The sequence below is a fragment of the Camellia sinensis genome, chromosome 4 (assembly GCF_055761805.1).
Source record: "Camellia sinensis isolate YWXY chromosome 4, ASM5576180v1, whole genome shotgun sequence".
In the NCBI taxonomy this organism is placed as follows: domain Eukaryota; kingdom Viridiplantae; phylum Streptophyta; class Magnoliopsida; order Ericales; family Theaceae; genus Camellia; species Camellia sinensis.
Genome location: NC_138964.1, coordinates 69,430,910 through 69,449,873, shown reverse-complemented (window position 1 = coordinate 69,449,873; position 18,964 = coordinate 69,430,910). Strand labels below are relative to the sequence as shown.

General features: G+C 33.6%; 1 protein-coding gene and 2 long non-coding RNA genes across 14 annotated transcripts; all 3 read right to left on the bottom strand.

Moving 5' to 3' along the window:
• Nucleotides 1–927: 927 nt before the first annotated feature.
• LOC114320109 (uncharacterized) lies at nt 928–13,078 on the bottom strand. Of its 11 annotated transcripts, none has more exons than XR_014366683.1 (6): nt 12,786–13,078; nt 12,497–12,697; nt 3,092–5,522; nt 2,110–2,206; nt 1,379–1,576; nt 928–1,329 (listed from the first exon to the last, which is right to left on the bottom strand). XR_014366683.1 is itself a non-coding variant. In XM_082925150.1 (4 exons), the coding sequence occupies exons 1-3, from the start codon at nt 12,939–12,941 to the stop codon at nt 2,138–2,140; spliced, it is 426 nt and encodes a 141-aa protein (XP_082781276.1). In that variant the 5' UTR covers nt 12,942–13,078; the 3' UTR covers nt 928–1,329; nt 2,110–2,137. The 11 variants fall into 11 exon arrangements, 2 of the variants coding, with proteins under 2 accessions (XP_082781276.1, XP_028123019.2); XR_014366686.1 differs by having other exon boundaries at nt 2,115–2,206; XR_014366684.1 differs by having other exon boundaries at nt 5,119–5,522.
• Nucleotides 7,097–11,466, bottom strand: LOC145823365 (uncharacterized). Its single transcript, XR_014365644.1, has 3 exons — nt 11,321–11,466; nt 10,967–11,024; nt 7,097–8,519 (listed from the first exon to the last, which is right to left on the bottom strand). It is a non-coding gene; the product is annotated as an uncharacterized LOC145823365 (long non-coding RNA).
• A 406-nt stretch (nt 13,079–13,484) lies between the features above and the next one.
• LOC145824709 (uncharacterized) lies at nt 13,485–14,616 on the bottom strand. Of its 2 annotated transcripts, none has more exons than XR_014366678.1 (3): nt 14,165–14,616; nt 13,948–14,061; nt 13,485–13,847 (listed from the first exon to the last, which is right to left on the bottom strand). It is a non-coding gene; the product is annotated as an uncharacterized LOC145824709 (long non-coding RNA). The 2 variants fall into 2 exon arrangements; XR_014366679.1 differs by having other exon boundaries at nt 13,655–13,847; nt 13,948–14,064; nt 14,165–14,611.
• Between the last annotated feature and the right edge of the window lie 4,348 nt (nt 14,617–18,964).

Sequence of the window (18,964 nt, the reverse complement as noted above, 5' to 3'; positions counted from 1 at the left end):
GGCATTGGATCGGATGCCACATCTTTATCACAACCTGCTTTGAGTTTCCAGAACGTTCGGAAGGACTTCTACCACTCCTAGCCATAATCTATTGCTTTCAATCCTCTACCACTGTTACTTTTTCTGTTTTTGTTTTTATTTTTGTTTTTGTTGTTTTTTCAAATTTGTAGGAACCAAATAGAGAAAGAAGCAACTACCTAGCTTAGTCGTAATACTCAAATCTAGGTATCATGCAAGGTAAGAGAGAGTTTCATCTACCAAATCAATTCTTTGATTTTTCTCACGTGCAATTATTGGGTACCAAAGTATTGTCACGTGGTGCCTTCTTTGATTGAGTTTGGTTTACAGGATAGGGCTTATCGCTTATCCCATTTACATTAATGGTTTGTCTAAGAGTATGAAAGGTGGCAATTTATGATTGGTGACGAGTACTATCACATAACAATGTCATGCTATACCCTTTTCTATACCCAATAATTTCTCCTTCTTCAATCACTACAACAAAAAAGGTTTTTACGGCGTGCAATGCACGCCGTAAAAACCCGTGTACGACGTGCAGGCACACGTCATATTATGACCAGTCATGGAAAGTCATTCACTTTCAATGACATGCTTCGTACATCATTAAAAACTTTTTAACGACAGATTTTGTGCGTCGTTGTTACTTTTTCTACGACATGCTATAGTACGCCGTTAAAAATTATTTAACGACAAATTTTGTGCGTCGTTATTACTTTTTCTACGACTACTTTTGCACGTTGTTAATTGGTGAGACAAATAATGACACTGATTGCGTGCCATAAAATATGTAATACAACGACGTATTATGTTTGTCGTGGAATATACAATTTTTTTTTTTTATAAATTCAGCAGATTCTATTTGACCAATTTTGTACAATCTAACAAATATTACAAACAAGCATCACAAAACATTAATTAACCACGAAAATATTATTTGAAACATCAAAAAGAAACTATATCCATAAATTATAAACATTCAACAATTGTCTATACATTCCAAACATTCTAAAACTATATACTTAAGTTCTAAACTGTACAAAAAGTTTAAACCATCCAAAACTATGCATATCTAACTTTCTAAACATATCGGCAACTTTCAAGATTTATCGAATAAATCTAGTGATTTGGGACCATACACCTCCACAAAACCTCCAAATGCAAATCTGTCTGAAATCCAAACCTCCTCACAATGTGATCAACAAATGAAAGTGGGGTCAGAGAATTCAACTTCCATTGAAGAGTAGATAGCACTAGAAGCTCCATTCTCTGGATTATCTTGGCTTCAAACACAAACTTTGATTCCTCCACCTAATGACAACACAAAGAAATAAATCAATTCCTAAGCTTCCAAACTGACCATAAAACAGCAAATAGAATGGAATTCTAGATTTTCCTCTCCAGTCTTGACAGATTTACACCGGCCCACCATTAGAGTAAGTCCTTAACAGAGCCTGGTAATGCCCAAACTAAACCCCACCATCTAATAACATGTGACCAAAGTAACCAAACAAGCGGACAGTGCAATAACACATGATCATCAAATTCCACCTCAGTCCTGCAGAAAATAGAAAGAACAATAGCATTATTGTTGAGAACTCCAACCCTTTGAAGATAGCTGGATGATTTGATCCTCCTTCTCCATGCCAACCACCTAAAGAATTGAGCTTTGGGAGGGGCAACATTTTTTCAAATAGAGGCAGTAATTATGCAAATAGGGCCCAAGGACAATTCAAACCAATGATAGGCTAAGGAGACAGAATCTATTTGAGCAACTAGTAGGCCACCTTAAATTGTCAAACTTGTTGTCTCTAATAGCAGGTCAGTAAGTAGAGCATCATTTAATCTCATTATTTCCTCCATCTCCCAATAACTGGAAGGAGTGGGACTTGAACCTTTTACCACTTGAGCAACACACAATATACAGTAAATATTTTGTTTTAATTTTACTTATTTGAATTGCACATGAATCGCATATGCCAACCGCTAGTTATATATAATTCTTTCCACTTCCACGAATTATATTATATGACAATTTCGGAAATGGTAGTCTTAATTACAAAATTCCAATCTCAAAAAGAGCATACGTACCAGACCTTTGGGGCATCACAGAATAACTTCAGTAGCAGGTTGGTTTGCTCCAATGCTTGCCAAACATACTCCTTTGCAGCTCATTTATTTCCACACACTATTTGTAACAACAATAACAGATAAAGATAACAAAAGCAAAAAAAAAAAAAAAACAACAATAATAATCAAATTTGTAGACACATCAAAGAAGCAACATCGCAAGAAAAAGCAGTAGGAGTGGGGATGGCAAAAAAGTTCTCAATGTAAGCTACACATTTCAATAAGTTCATGATTGTCCACAAATAAGTCTTCTATTCTCCACACCCCAGTGATCCATTTGTTCTAGGGGGATTTCATCCCTTAAGATAATAATTGAAATTTAAGAACAATTAAAGAAATAGAAAGTTTCTTTGAAAGCATCTAATAACACCCATTCATCAAAACCTAAAGAAAGGGTTATTTCACAAGGAGAGATGAAAGAATCATCACAAATGACAACAGAACTGAAATGTTATTTCATGATAATTGCAGAAAGGATACCACAAATGATATAATTTTTTTATTTTTATAAATGTATAAATAGAGAATCCTACTAAATAATACAAGAAAGAAAAGTCATCTAGAATGCTATATGGAACTGATAGAATACTTTCATTATGTGAACTTCCACATCCCCTGAAGTATTTTGTATTTCGCAAAAGAGAAACAAATAAAAGCAAAGAAATTGTGTACATATGGCTATTATACAATTTGCATTTGATTATTGTCCTAGAATAGGTAAATAAGATGTAAAAATTGAAAAAGCATCCAATTGACAATGTAAAAACAAAAGTATGTTTTCACACAAGTTGCACAGTTTAGTTAGTGTAGGTCAAGCCCAAGAAGCTAGATAAATGTCATAGCCATAAAGAACAATTAGCATGGTCAGCTGTAAAATCTGAATATGCATATCAAACAAATAAATAAAATTAAGACAGAAAAATGCACTAAAGATAAAGCTTACATTTAACTTTGATTAAGCACTGATAGTTTGTTTGAAATAACATGACTACCAATTTGATTTGAAAAGAGAATCGCATGACTCCCCTTCCATATATAACATTCATTCCATTCTTGTTTCCACAAATGCATGAGTAGTCCTTGTTGTATTGTATCATAGTTGTCCATTCAAGAATCCTATAAGGAATCAAAATCCTAATTGTGTGAATTGTGAATCAAATTGAATCAAGGATCATAAGATTTAGCACAAACTATAAAAAATGATGTTAGACAATTGTATATATTGTGGTGGGGGTAGGTTTGGCACAAGTTACAATTCTATAAAAGTGAGTAATACCATCTAATTTCTAAGATACTACCTTCAGATGTGGGTCTAAATACCACAAACAATAAAATATGAAAAAAATATTGAAAACCAAACAATTAAGATAATATGAAATAATGAAGAAAATATAAAACAAAGAATTGTGAGACCGCAATAAGAACTATGAAAATCAATAAGAATACACACAATTACCAAGTAATCAAATAGAGTTCTAAAATTTAAGGTCCATCCCTCATGATCACCATTTATGTTGTATAAAGACTTAACTGTACCACACTTGGCTTTTACTTTTGGTTACATCCTTTTAACTCCTAGATCCCCTTGGCTTTTACTTTTGGTTACATCATTTTAACTCCTAACCCTTAAAATCCACTCAACAGATTCTCTCCTTGCCACCATTAACTTTTGGTTACAACCACAATGCATGCTTATTTGCAAGTCATCCGTTTTATACCCATGAATAATAGACTAAATGGGTTTCGCATTGTTGCAAAAAAAAAAAAAAAAAAAAAGTGCAGAACATGGTTCTGCAACAAATCTAATCACCTAACTAATATTCCAAGCAACCAAAAAGAGATGGTCAAAATCTAAGAATTTAATTAGAGGAAAAAAATGCAAATTAATATGAGCAATATTGAATTGAGGACCCGAAATTCCCTATTGATGGGTGATGCAAAAAACTATTGAAACTATATCCTATAAATAATGTTGGTTGAGTGAAACACATTCTCTTCTATAATCAATGTAGAATATGCAGCTTTTTTAACTCTTGGAGATTGCCCCAATCCATCCTCAAAACCTGCTGAGTGTGTGTTTTGGTATTGGTAATATGTAGGTATTGTATATTTCTGCTGAGGGCGGTTAAAATCTTTAATCTCTTGTGACAAGTACAGCAGGATTTGAGATATGGAGAGGACATAAATAATAAGAGAAATGGATGAGGAAATAACAACACATACTTGTAGATTTAGTGACCGTTTCTGAGAATCAAGTTCCTTTGGGATGAATTCAGCTTAATTGAAGCAGTGATAGAAGCAATATGAATGTTTTTGATCGGCAAGCATTATGAATGTTATAGAAAATAAACATAATCATAAATTTCAAGTGCTCATCAGATGTTGGATTTCAAAGGAGCTCAAAGAGACAAAGAAAGTACCTTCTGAAATGCTTTAGTTTTCAACAATTTGAAAAGAATAAGGAGAGGATAAATAGCGAAATCAATGTTTGAGGGAGAATCTAGCTCCCACGAAGACTTGTCACCATTCGTGAAAATTGAATGATGAATATAAAAGTTGCAAATTTGACAGAAACATATCAATGAAAAATAATTAAATAAAAATAAACAAACAAATAAAATTATATGAATCAAACAAACCAAATATGAGTAATGCACTTATAGACTTCACCATCTAGCTCAGTTAATAGAACTATAATAAAACATGTCAATAATGAGACTTTCATTTCTTGCTAATAAGCCACAATATTCATTCAAATTTCACATTTAATAATGCACCATTTGAGCAAACCCAAATCCATGGAAGCATCATGACTATAATAAAATATTAAAAGAACAATTAAAATATACCGTGTCTCAACCACGGTAGCATACTTAATTTGCTGATCATGAAAACTAAAGTTGACATGATTGGCCTATCTATAACATGATCCTGAACACAAAAAAGGCTAATATGTATGCATGTTATTACCGAGGGCAAGGAACATGAACCAACCAATGCTCGATCCATAAAAAACTGAACATTGAAATGAGTGCTATTATTAGTCACCATGTTTAGATCACCAATTTCTCCAAACATCAAGGAAAATGAGTAGCACGCAAGAGGCTTAACCATTTTCTTCCAAGGCACTATTGTTATATCTTTCTAAAATTTAAGAATCACAAGCTCCATGTCAACACAGGCTTTTGTAAGAGCCTCATTCTCAAGGCCATAGCCTCAGACAACACCTCCAGCAACTTGCAAGCCAAGTCCATCAATTTCTCGCTGTAGGTCTCCATTACAGCCCTCCACCCTTCGGGCTTGTCAAGCCATCTTGAGTAGTCCCGGGCCCAGATCAGTTAATGGTGACGTTGACCCGATAAGCCTATCAAAATCTAAGATTATTGAGTAGTAATTAATTAGTATAAAATATACTTATCGTCTCTAAGATAAGTATTCTGTGTTAGTTTAGTCTTTTAAAATTTTACTTTTGTGTTGGTTATTGGGACTCGAAGAGTTCAAGTTATTATTAGATTTTACTCATTGAATTCAATAATATTTTTCATATTTATAATTATTTTTTTATTAATTATTTAATTATTATTTTATTTTGTATATCTCTAAAGTTTGTATTTCAGATCACTTTAGTCAAGTTTTTAATTTATCAATTTTATTAGTAAACACCAATCTAGATGACAAATAAAAATCTTAATATAATTTTGAATTTTAAATTATTAGATATTAAAATGTTTAGTAATGATATTTTGATTTGTAAGTTGTAACATTACAAAATTTTGACAATCAAAATAACACCAACACAAAACACGCACTACTAAAAAAAGTACTTTTTGCGACCGCTATAAACCGTCGCAAATAATAAAAAACAGTCGCAAAAGGCCTTTTGCGACGGCCCATGCGACGGCAAATGGGGTCGCAAATATGGGGTGGCAAATACTTTTTGCGACGGCAAGGCAACAGTCGCAAATTATTTGCGACCGCCTAAATTACTTATAGCGACCGCTATTTTGCCGTCGCAAAAAACAAAGAAAAACACTAACATGATTTTTGGCGACCATCTTGTTACCGTCGCAAAAAGAAATAAAATAAAATAATAAAATAAATAAATAAAATTGTAACATTAAGCACTCTAGGAATAGCAATGACAAGAATTCATACCGTATAACATTGTAATTTAATCAAGCATTCCATTTGAGTCTCAAAATTGGAGCCATATGTGAAAGTTATTACAACTAAAAACTTGGAAAAAGTTCTTTTAAGAAAAAATTACAATCCAAATAGAATGCTAGTAAAGTCAAAATCTACAATGTTGGTGTTCACCACTGTACAAGGTACCGGTTGAGTTCCAATTTGTTAGCATAGAGATATATGTTCCTCAAATCCAAGCTTGCACCTGATCAATACACATTATGAAGGGGAATAGATCAAAACACAGACTACCCAATTTCTAGATCTTTTTTTAGATATAAAGCCTCAAGCAAAGCAAACATTGCAAAAAAATTATGAAAATCAAAATAGACAGCCAGAAAACAACCGAGAAGCCATTAAACAATGAGAATCCACAAATTTATATTTAATAGAGAACCTTCTAGCAAATGAAACAACCATCTAGAAAAAACAATGAGATTCCACAAATTTATGGTGTTTGCCTCGGAAAAAGACACCACGGTGCAGAACAGGATCCCACTCCCATCCAAATTCATCCCAATTTGACAATTTCTATTCCTAAAACATTAACAATATTGGTATAATGAACTTGGCCTGGTCGTTTATGCACATAAAACCTATTTCAAGAAGATGAAAACTGCTAAGTGAAAAATAAAAGAATATATACACACAACATACACAAAAATGAATTTAATTTAAAGCTATAATTTCACATAGGCATAAGCTATTTTTCTAACAAACAAAACAAGTATTCTCCTGAATTCATCAAAGGAGCTCCAAGGCATACCTTAAACAGCTAATTATCAGCATTCAAGCCATGAAGTCAATACTTAACATTACTAAATCAAACATTAAACACATAAATTTGTTAATTAAAATAGCAATTAATCGCATACCAATGCCACGGCTTGCCCCAGTGATCCGGACAACCTAACCATTCAACAACAAAATAATCAAATCAATACTTAAAACATCAGAATAACAAACAACATGATAAAAATTCTTGAACGGTGATCTTGTTCTTAACAAAATTTGTTTGGTTTTTATGTTTAGTCTTGCAATGAACAAACTACAAGTACCATCCGGAATGGTCTAGATTGATAATGTATAACTTTATGAAAGTGTCCAAAATGAAAATAAGGAATAACGACTGGTGAACACAACATTGTAGAGCTTCAAAACATGTTTTTACTTCTGCCATGAGCACAGAAAGAGCCACAAAAGAGAATTGCTTATATGCTAGTGCATGCCCTCTATGGTTCATGGCAGCCCATGCAGTGCAACACCTGTTTGATTTGTCCACTACATCCAAGAGTCATCAATCAAAATCCTGTCAAAACACCAATCTGGTCACCAACATAGATTATTAATCATAATAAAGCTATAGCGAAATGTATACAATTACTAGAAATTGGAGTCTTAACCCAATCCCATAAAACATTGCTGATGGTCTCGTGACAACCCCAAGGCACTTGGGTGATGGCATGAACAACTTGTGCTGGGTCCTCTATTACACCCTCAAATGCAGTTTTGTTTCTATGCTTCCAAATACACCACAAAACTTTAAAAGATTCCAGAACTGCATCTACATCCGGAGCTATTTGAAACCAATTCTCTAACCACTTATGGACTAACATCACCTCACCACCCTCAAAATTCAAACTCAACTAAGAACCATGCCAAATGTGTTTCGAAAAAGGACATTGAAAACATAGATGTTCAAGAGATGCTTCTTCTCCTAAAGATCGTGGGCAAGAAACATCAAGCTCTATACCTCGAGACCAAAAAAGAACTCTAACTGGTAAAATTCTATGAAGAAGCTTCCAAATAAAGGTAGCCCATTTGGGAGGAATATTAAGATTTCATAGGTATTTCCAACAACTCTTTCTAGCCCTAACACCAAAATTATGTACAATAAATAGATGAATTGGATAGCAGTTTCCTAAGAACATTTTGATATTGACGTTTTGGATAGTGATATCCTTCAAGAACTTCATATACAATAAATATCATAAATACAAAGGAGAAACCAATTACAGCAAATTACCTTAACTTCCTTGAGCCACAACTTCTTCAAGTCTGGATCACCAAGTATAGTTGAAACGATGAGTGCGCCATGAACAGGTGGATTACTGTACATGGGCCTGTCAATCTGCTGCAACTGACTTTTCACAGTTACTGTTTGTTTTTCATCTTCACAGACCACACTGCACTCAGTCGATAACGGCATCAGAAAAAGATAGTATAAAAATCTCTGCTTTCCGAACAGAATTGACAAAGAACAAGGCTGGCTTGCAAATGAACTATACAATTTGTCTTCAACCAAGTAAGCAATAAAAAATAGTATGTATAATCAACAACAGATGCCACTCCCCATACAGATATCACAAGTGGCATTGTTACAAGCAGCTTTTCTACTTCTCATACCTTGAAAGAATCTTATATATTGTGTAATGATACTCTACAGAATGCTGATTATGCACTTCCAGTAGAACTGTGATTCAAATGGTGAATTAACCCAGAGAACAAGGCACAAAAAATAAAATCCCAATAATCTATCTTGAAATAGAAAACTTGCTAGCATGATCTAGTTATGATTTTTTTTTTTTTTTTTTTTGCCTTGCAAGTTTAAGGTTTCAGATTTACTCTTGAAGCTTCATTTGATTTTCACCCTTGGTGATGGAGTACTATTCTTCACTCTCCTTTCCAATGGATTTAAATCTTCTTCCGCCCAAGTTTCATCAATCCCTCAATCCCTTTTATGACAACAACAATACCACTCATGTCACCATCATCTTTGCTAGTACAAGATTCAAGGGTGCCACAATGATTGGAAGATGAAGCCACATTTATTGGATCTTGCACTAATTTACGTAATCAACACCCCTTATATATATATATATATTTCTTTTTTTTGTTTACTTTTTTTCTGAAATAATGCTCAAATTTTTTTACATTTTAGTTTTCTTAATTATTGGGTAGTTTCAGAATTTTATGTGACGTTGGCTACGTAGTTCTTCCGATAAATGAGGAACTACAAAACCATATTATATTAGATATCATTGTCTTATTGGTTAAAAAAATATTCTATCGTCATTGGTTGGAATGAATCATATAAACATTATAACATGATATTCTAGGTACTGATTCATTCTTGTTTAAGGCATTGATGCTGCAATTCTAAAATCAAATTTAACTGCTATTCTAAAATCAAATTTAGGGAATATATAAAATCAAATTTAGCTGTTATTCTAAGAGACGACTTTTGAAGTCTTTCTAGATGAAACCCCCACTACAAATTTCCATATTTCTTCACTCATAATAAGAAAGAAAATAATTGCAATAGTACCAAAATATACAAGAATGGGTTTATATTTTATAAATAGGTAAAAGCTTAGACAGATCAAAACAAAAGTACGAAACTTATCAAATTCCAGACAAAGCAGAGCATTGGTGAAGCTTCGTCTAGAAAAATGAGTTGTTTCCTACAACATAATCCACATTTCCAACTAAGTCAAAAAAATAAATAAATAAAATAAAATAAAGAAAAAAGAAAACAATTATTGCAGGTTCATTGATTACCAAAATCATCTCATGCTAGAGGAATGAATCAAATAACTTGGTCGAGATGGTTTCACAGGCATGATACATGCTACAAACATTGGTTATGTTTAATAAGTAAAAGCCTATCAATTTATATGAAAAAAGTCAGGATATGACCATGAGATTTAGTGATCAAAACTATGGCAGAGATATATCTAGAAATGGATTGCAGATTTGCAGTTTTAGGTGACAGTTTGAATGAGAAAGCATGGGTGAATCAAATGACCAGAGTGACAATATGGTATACATAATTTTGGTGTTATTAAAGATCTAGCTTCTAGGTCACATCACATTCACCAATTGAGGGAGATAGACTCCTACTGCAATTACTTGCATATTACTGACTTCACAATAACAATATCCTGAAAAGTAACCCACAGAACCACGACATGGAGAATATATGAATGCTAGTATAATCAACCAATCTAAGTAACACCAGCAATCAATCCCTTGCTTGAATACAGATGTTCCAACAAACATGCACCAACATGTTTAAGGAGGTGAAAAAAAAAATTACTTCAAGCATCTCGAGAAACAAGATCCACTGTTGTGCTCGTAGTGATAACGACCATGCTTCTCTCATCATCTATCCATCTCTTATTACCTTTTACTTACTGCCTGCCTCTACCTATGTACTTATCTGTGTATGCAATAAAAACTTACTGTAGGATGTGTTGATGTGAAATTCTAAATTTCTAACACTAATTACTACTCTGCTCAGTTCTGGAAATGGCACCTGATACTCCACTGTAGTCTTTGTTGTGCACTCATGTAAATTCTGCAATAATGCTATGATCATACATATATATTTTCATGACAGGACTTACAGTCGTTGAGTCCTCCACAGATCTTATAGACTATAGGAGCATACTATAAAATATATTAAGAACAGAGCATGTACTACAAGTGAGACAGATAGAAATGTAAGGAGAAAAATGTTCAAACAAGGTTGCAACAATTTTGCTTGGACTAACGAACTTTGCTTGAAAAATACTGTAAAATATAGTTGAGAAAAGGGAGATATTCTTTGATGCAAGTGCTACACGCTAACCTGTTGATGAATTCGCTTCTTCAGCTGAATAATTTCTAGATTAATAGCGTCATCCTCTCTGAGATATAACAAACCAAAGATAATGTGAATGCTCTCTGATATTCATTTGTTGATTCATTTCTCTCAAATTAATAGCAGATAAGGAAGGAATTATTCAAACCAAAGCTTGTTTTCAGAATCAGACTACCTGGTGGAAAAATCAATACGAATGAATGATTCGAATTACAGTGAGTTCAGATGAAGAAGTTGAATACGAATTACAGTGAGTTCAAGTGATCGAAGTAGAGAGATGAATAAGTTGAAATACGAATGAATGATTCAAAGAGACTCGCTGAGAGAGAGAGAGAGAGATACCGTTGGAGATCTCTTCTTTAGACGACCATGGTGATCTACAGAGCAAAATCGAGAGAGGGATCTTGATCCAACAATGAACCTGGTTACTGAGACACGATCAAGTGATTTGGGGAAAATGATAGTCTAGGGCAAGATATAAATCAATGATCGAGCGATTTGGGGAAAATGAGAGTCTAACAAAAAAGGAAAATATAAATTGGGCTGGGTCCCAATGGTGGGCTGGCAAGTTTTTGTTTCAAAATATAAGCCCCAATAGTGGCTTCCCTGGATTGACGTTGCAAATAATATTTTTTGCGACGGTCAAACAATCGGTCACAAAAAAATAGACGCAAAAAATTATTTTTCTAGTAGTGACGGTGATATGTTTATTTTATTATCATTGTTTTAATAATTTAGACAATCAATTTAAAATTGAATCAATTTCATATAAAATTGACAAAATTAGAAAATTTGATCAAATTAAAAATTTTAAAATTAAACTAACACAAACAATTTGTTTGGATGAGATAAAAAATGATAACAATGATGAAGTTTTGTAGCATTCTGTAACCTTGACTGCAACAAAAAAGGCAACCAATAAAACATATATCAAAAAAATCCTATAGACTATTGTTTTGCAAATCCATATCAGATCACGAAACTAGAAATGTCTATACAATTTCTAAAGGATCATTCACTCAAATTTTGTTTCGAGAACTATTGATATTTCTTCATTGCATTTTATGAGAGGGGAGAGGGGGGAACTAAAATTTTTTTCCCGCAAAAATACTTTTGGGAACACAGGCCTCAAGCCCAAGTGGTCACCCTTTGGTTTCCCAAGTTACAAGGGGGATTCAAACCCCACCAAGCCAGGTTCTTTAGAAATACATATCTACATCTGGCAATAGATTTGTACGTAGAAAATAATATCGGTGTGTGGTTCTTTCAATAAATAAAAAAAGACAGAAAACCAGGTAATAACTTCTATAATCTATCACAACTTACAAATGGAGAAGTCAAAGTTAGGAGGGATTTAGTCTGTTTGGATTATGGATTTAGGTAGGGATTTGGAAAGAGAAAGAAAATGGCAAAAATCTAACTTATATTACATTCACATTTCCTTACCAAATCCCTATCCAATTCATGATCCAACCACAGCTTTAAGGTTATGCATTTAATTTCGAGAATGACACTCACATTTCCTGCTAGCTTCTCCACAACTGCTTGCAGGTAATTCCTGAACTTTGTTCTAAGCATCACAGTTACTTCACTGAGGCGCTCTCTAGAGGTTGTGCTTCCCCGATCAGGGATGCAAGAACCCCATGACTTCAACTGATGTTCTATCTTGGACCGCAATATGTCAAGCATCCTCTTCATGGAATTCAAAAGAATTCCAAGCTAAATGCAAAACCATATTTCAGTCGAACCACAAAAGAATAACAATACTAAAAGGGAAAAAAATGAGAACTTGACAAGTAAAGCTCACCTCATCTGGGACCACATAAGGGCACACAGATCGTTTTGTGAGCTTCTGTACATATTTGAGACCAAAATTCTTGGGTGTCAAATTTTCCTTCAATGGCAACAAGACATCCGCATACTGCTTGTCCAGGTCCTCCACAATGGAAAGAACAATGATCATCCAATTGCAGCAGCTAAACTAGCAGCAATCCAGAACTAGACCCAAGACTGAGGGCTTGCAAACTCCTATTCAGTCATCCTAATAAACAAAGACAGTTGTAGCAGTTGCATACAATACCAGCAGCTGCCAATGACAGCAGCAACACTGCTGGAAAAATGAGTTTTAGCGGCGTTTTAAAAACGCCGCTATATGTATGGAAAACGCCGCTAATTCCTTTAGTGACGCTTATCACCAAACGTCGAGGACGCGGCCGTCGCTATAAGTTTATGACGCTTTAAAAACGTCGTAAAATTAGTATAGGCGGCGTTTTTAAAAACGCCGCTAAATGCGATAAATAATGATAAAATGACGTCATCTAATATTTAGCGACGTTTTTAAAACGCCATGATAGATTTTTTTATTTTAAAAAAAATGTCCGTTGGCACTGTAGTGGCGTTTTGAAAAACGCCGTTATAGCTCTTTTTTTAAAAAAAAATTTGTTCTGAATCTGTTATATTTAACTAAAAAACATACCTGTAATAAAGCTGAAAAATAACAATAATATGAATAAAATTTTACAGCTACTTCAATATATTGACTAAATAAACATTACATGATTGTGTCTGAACCAAAATCAAACAACAAACACAATCAAAAAATAAAAAGAAAAAATAGGTTAAGTCATTTGCTTGCACATGCAGATGCAATGGAATAGTCAAGCATATTACACATCATTACACTGCAGAATAGGGATTCGTATTCAATTAATCATAATAGGTTCATGTACAACAAAGACAATTTTGAGCAGGATACATTCCCAAATCCCAGTCAACACAAAGGAATGCAGAGAGCCCGGTGAACAGTGGCGCTGACACCTTCTCCAACTTCTTCATACAATTTGTAATTTTCTGCATCATAATCCTTTACCTTTATCATAAAATGAAATTTAGTAAACCAAAGCAAAGAAGAATTGAGCATGATGCCCAGTAGTTTAAATGGGAAAATCAAGAAAAAGAATCCCTAATACCGTTTCTCTATATTCTCCAATAGCATGGAAGGAAGAAGCTCTTAAATATAAACACTCAATGTTTGAGCTTTCAAGCTTAACCCAACGGATAAATCCTTGATGGCATTCCTGCAACTACTGGGCATATCCAACTTAAGGATTAGAGTTAGCTGAGCTAAGCTGTTCCAATGGTTTAGTATAAATTTTCAATAACAACATGTAGGTTATTGCTTTATACCTTCCAAGACAGAGAAGCATCGAGCATCCCCGTTGCAATGGCTTCAAGGCGTGAGCCCTTATCCTGCAAAAGTGAGTGGTCAATGTTATTAATCTACAAAAATATAAATTTTACATGAGCGCCTCAATGTAATCTTCATCTTTTCATTATTGGCATCAATTCGAACCACATTTGCAGCCATATACATACACATGCACAATTTGAGAAGGCAAATTATCACTTTCACAAAAGGTCTCTCTAATAATCAAACTATCAAGAGTCACACAGATTAAACCCAAGGTAAGATTTCAAATTAAAAATTAATTATGATTCACTTTTATTTTTAGTTTTTGGGAAGAGCGATCATGAATATACGCATCCCAAAACACGTGGTCAAAAACCAAATTGTAGAGACCTTCAAAGTTCTTCAACTGAGGCACAATCCTTCTGTATGGAATGATCGTGTTTGGATTAGAATCATGATGCATGGGGAAAAATTCTTATAATGTTAGATACTAAATATCAAACCGTTTCCAAATATAAGGGTGATAAAAGGTTACGAAAACTAAAATATAAGGGAGATAAAGACACAAGGGAGACTTGTGCATAGGGTAAAATGTGAAACTGGTATAAGAATTTGTATAGCACATAAGAGGCAAAAAGCACCAAACAATGCTGTTTATATGGATGGTCAATAACATCATAAAGACTATTCAGTTAACTCATTGGTGGTTGTATTAAATTAGTGATTTGGACATACTCTTAAAGAAAAGGATGAAAAAAAGAAAAACTAAGTTGATGGACAGGTTACCTGTGCTCTCCCATCCCATGGAGAAGTAGGTAATTTGCTTTGGTGAACCTATTAAAGAAGAAAGACTCTCAAGTATCTCCAACGTAAGTGAAGAGAATGGACATCACATCGGGAATCAAGCACCACAAAATCTTCGTAAACCAAAAGATAAAGAAAACAATGTATCCACAACATAATACCTTCCATCAATTTGCAGGGCCCGTTGGAGGCATTCAAGAGCCTTCTCTGAATTTGCCAAATCTTGGTAGAACTACCAAAAATCAAACATTTAACACAACGATAATTGTCAAGTTACTTCACAGATCAAAGTAAATGTGTTAACTTAATGTGCCTGTTTCTCATGAAACCTCTGTCAGATTTGTCCTGGGATGCAAATTAATTTGCCTGCCTTCCAGATTTCTTGCAACCACTGCTCTCATTTCATCATCAAAACCTCTACATTAAATGATTGCAAAGGAAGCAGTATCAAGAACACAAATGCATTAATCAACAAAAATAAAAACTGGTATTGACCAAGAAAGTCCTGGCTATAGCAGTTTTCAAAAGTAGTAAAATGGATTATCATGATATAATTGGGAAGCAAAGTTATCTATATCATAGCAAACTGATCTGTAACTTACATTCTATTATACTTGCAAGCTAAACAACAGATGGACTACCTTTTGCTTAACAATTAATAGACATAGACGTGAGTATTCTACTCAATAACATATATCCTACAGGTCATACTCTTGAGGCAGTCCACCATCAGTGGCATAATTACTAGAGCAAACTTGGCCTTAGTAAAGGTGATGTGACTTAAATAAGATGATGTGACTTATATAAGATGATGTGACTTAAATAAGATGATGCGTTAGAGATGTGATGTGTTAGAGAGGTGATGTGACTTAAATAAGATGATGTGACTTAAATAAGATGAAGTGATGTGTTAGAGAGGTGATGTGACTTAAATAAGATGATGTGACTTATATAAGATAGTGACTTTTTAACTTTGTGTCTTTTTTCAATCATGCCAAACTTGGCCTTAGTAATTACTATGATGCAGAAAGAATGACATCAAGCTTGAATTCTAGAAAAGAATTCAGTTGTACTTTCGTGTATCATCTATAATCCCTAGGGTTCTTCAGTTGCAAAAATTGTCAAATTTATTCTATTTAGGCTTAAATTATGACTCCTAAGCAAATGAAAATGAGATTTTCAAAGAAGGCCCAAGTTTCTAAAGTTATGAAGCACCTAGAATATAATCACTTTTGTCAAAATGTAAATTTAAATATAAAAGAGACCTGAGTTTTCCATATCTTTTTGGTCATACTTTTATTAGGGAAACTAAAATCCCTAATAAAATAAGAAACTAAATATTAAAACTCCCAAATAAATTATAATTAAAAATAAATAAATATTAATATTAAAGGCATAAAATTATAAAATTGTAAATAAAATCACCATGTCAATATTGGTCTGTGCACGGTCCACATCAAGAGACCTGAGTTTTCCATATCTTTTTGGTCATACTTTTAATGGCCAGTCTGGGTAACATATGATGCATGGTGAAAAGTAAAGTAAGAGGTGGTTCTTTGTCTTTCTTCTTATTAAGTCATGAACCTTCTGTAAATTGACATCACTGTAGATGTTTGCAAGGGACTGATTTCTGCAGGTGACAAACACAACTATTGAAAGCTTATGTGGTTAATAGTAAAAGAAACATCATTTTACTACTGGTGAAAAATGACTCTTCCTTTTATTAAGAAACATCATTATACTACTGGTCTATTGAATTTCCCCAGCATATACAATCCATAGAATCTAGAATACTTAATGATTTTCATAACAAATTTCACCTGAAATAAATTTTTTCATTACATGGGTCATAAAACAGTGATATCTGCACGTCTAAATTCACATAATTTATGAGGCACATAAGAACTTTGCAATAGTATGCAGAAGACAAGTAACTTGCTAAATCATAACATAAGTAGCCAAAAGATCCAATAGCAGTAAAACCAGAACTGTTTAAAACATTTCACATATAGGTGCCAATTAGCAATAAATGTACCAACCTAAAAGTGGAAAGAATTCCAATAAGTTGTAAAAGCTTTTTTGAGAAAAGAGGCTCCTTCAAGACCTCCACACAGGATAAATCAGCTTCAATTCCATCTAGAGAAACAGCATAAGCAAAATATCACTGTTCAGAATGAAAAAATAAATTAAAAAATAAAATCCATTTTCATAGAGGTTCTCTGTCCTCGAAACAAAATAAAAAATAAATGAATTCTACCAATGGATCAATATCTGGAAAAATTATTAACAGATCACAATTGCCCTTCAAACACAGCTTATAAAGAATTTTCCATTTTTATTGTCCACCTATCATTTTCCAGTAATTCTTACCTCTATTGTAAACAATTTTATCGACATAACATTTCTTTTATATGGTTGTTTAATCATGTCTTAAATGAGCTTTTCCACCAGAACATACATAAACAAATAAAGAAGTGCTAAACTTTCTAGTGTCAACATATACAGTGTGATGTGCGTTCCTGACTCATATCAAAGGTAACTCAAGTGCGTGTACGAGAGCAATAGACAAAAGAAATTAAATTCCTTAACAACAGACTTCATAAATTCTTTTTAGTGTACCAAAGAGTTGTCACAGCCTAAATTTTGGCTTCTCTTTGACTAGTAAACATGTAACTTACCCTCCAATCTGAGGGGTAATAGTATGAATAGCCATCTGATTTGTTGACAAAAGCTTCATAGTTTTGTGGTATTTCTATGCAGAAAAAAAAAGAAAAAAAAAGGGCCCAATTAGCACACATTAATGTAGTATTTCTAAAAAACAAAAATTATGCATAGGATTGTAAGATAACATAAGCGAAATGCCATTCTTCATGAAAATAATGTAATCATAAGAGCTTGGAGAAATGCATTAACACAAACACCTCCATCTCAATTCAAACTAATTGGATGGGTAGTTTATGATTTGAAGGGAGAATAAAGCACTCTCTCTCTCTCTCTCAACAAGGCTAGGGGGGTCAAGCATTCGACTCTCCAGTTGTCTTTCCTGTGTTGTTGGCTTTGTTATGTGCATATGACAATGTGTTGGACTTTTTTTTTTTTCATAGTTGAATGAATGTCCTGTTTGTAAATGATATCCTACAAATTGACCAAAAAAAAAAAAAGGAAAAAAAATTAAAAAACCATCATACCTTCAGCAAAGAGTGAACTTGCAAGGCATGAACTCAAAGCTAATGCTCCTACTCCCAACAGTATTGCCCTTCTCTTAGAATTTCCTGAAATTTACCATTATATAATCCAAAGCAAGAATCAAAACAATCATATCTCACAAGAAGTTAGTTTATACATTCCACCTTTGGCATAACCAGCAATTTTGCATCAAATTTACAGCCCTAATTTCAGAATTCACAAGACCAGAAGAATTTGTTATGAAGTAAATTCTTCAAGAAATCATTATTACATCAAAGACATATAAGCAAATCCCATGTCACTCATACAAAACAAGAAGTAAAATACTTGAGCTATGTTTGGATATTGGATATGTGAAGGGATTTGTAGGGACAAGAAAAAGTGAAGAGATAAAGAGTGGTAATCTTACTGTCTTCATCATAAGTTGTGTCTCCTGAACATATGATAATGTTTTGTGGAAAAATTGCAGTAACCCTAGTTCAACTGTATGAATGGGGCACATTGAACTGAAAATTGTGAAACATTGTATATAATTATATATCAAATTCACATACATATATTTATATTGAATGAAATTCACATATAGAGCAATTAGGCTGACCCTATTGGAGGAGGATGATGATGATGGGCCCAAGGTCATTGAGAGTGATGAAACTGCCATGTCTAAATCTAAGAAGCTGCTCTTGACTTGCTTTTAGTTTGATTAATTTGAAGTGGGTAATGCAAGGATAGTAGAGTTTCACTTGCTTACTGGTCAGAGGCTGACAAAGTTTATTTTTGCAGCCCCAAAAATTGGATAAGAAGCT

Excerpts from the sequence above, each read along its gene's own strand:
- LOC114320109 (XM_028267218.2), bottom strand. The coding sequence starts at position 12,941 with ATGATCATTGTTCTTTCCATTGTGGAGGACCTGGACAAGCAGTATGCG. Across the intron at positions 12,698-12,785 it reads CTTATGTGGTCCCAGATGAG|CTTGGAATTCTTTTGAATTC; the intron begins GTGAGCTTTACT and ends TTTTGCATTTAG.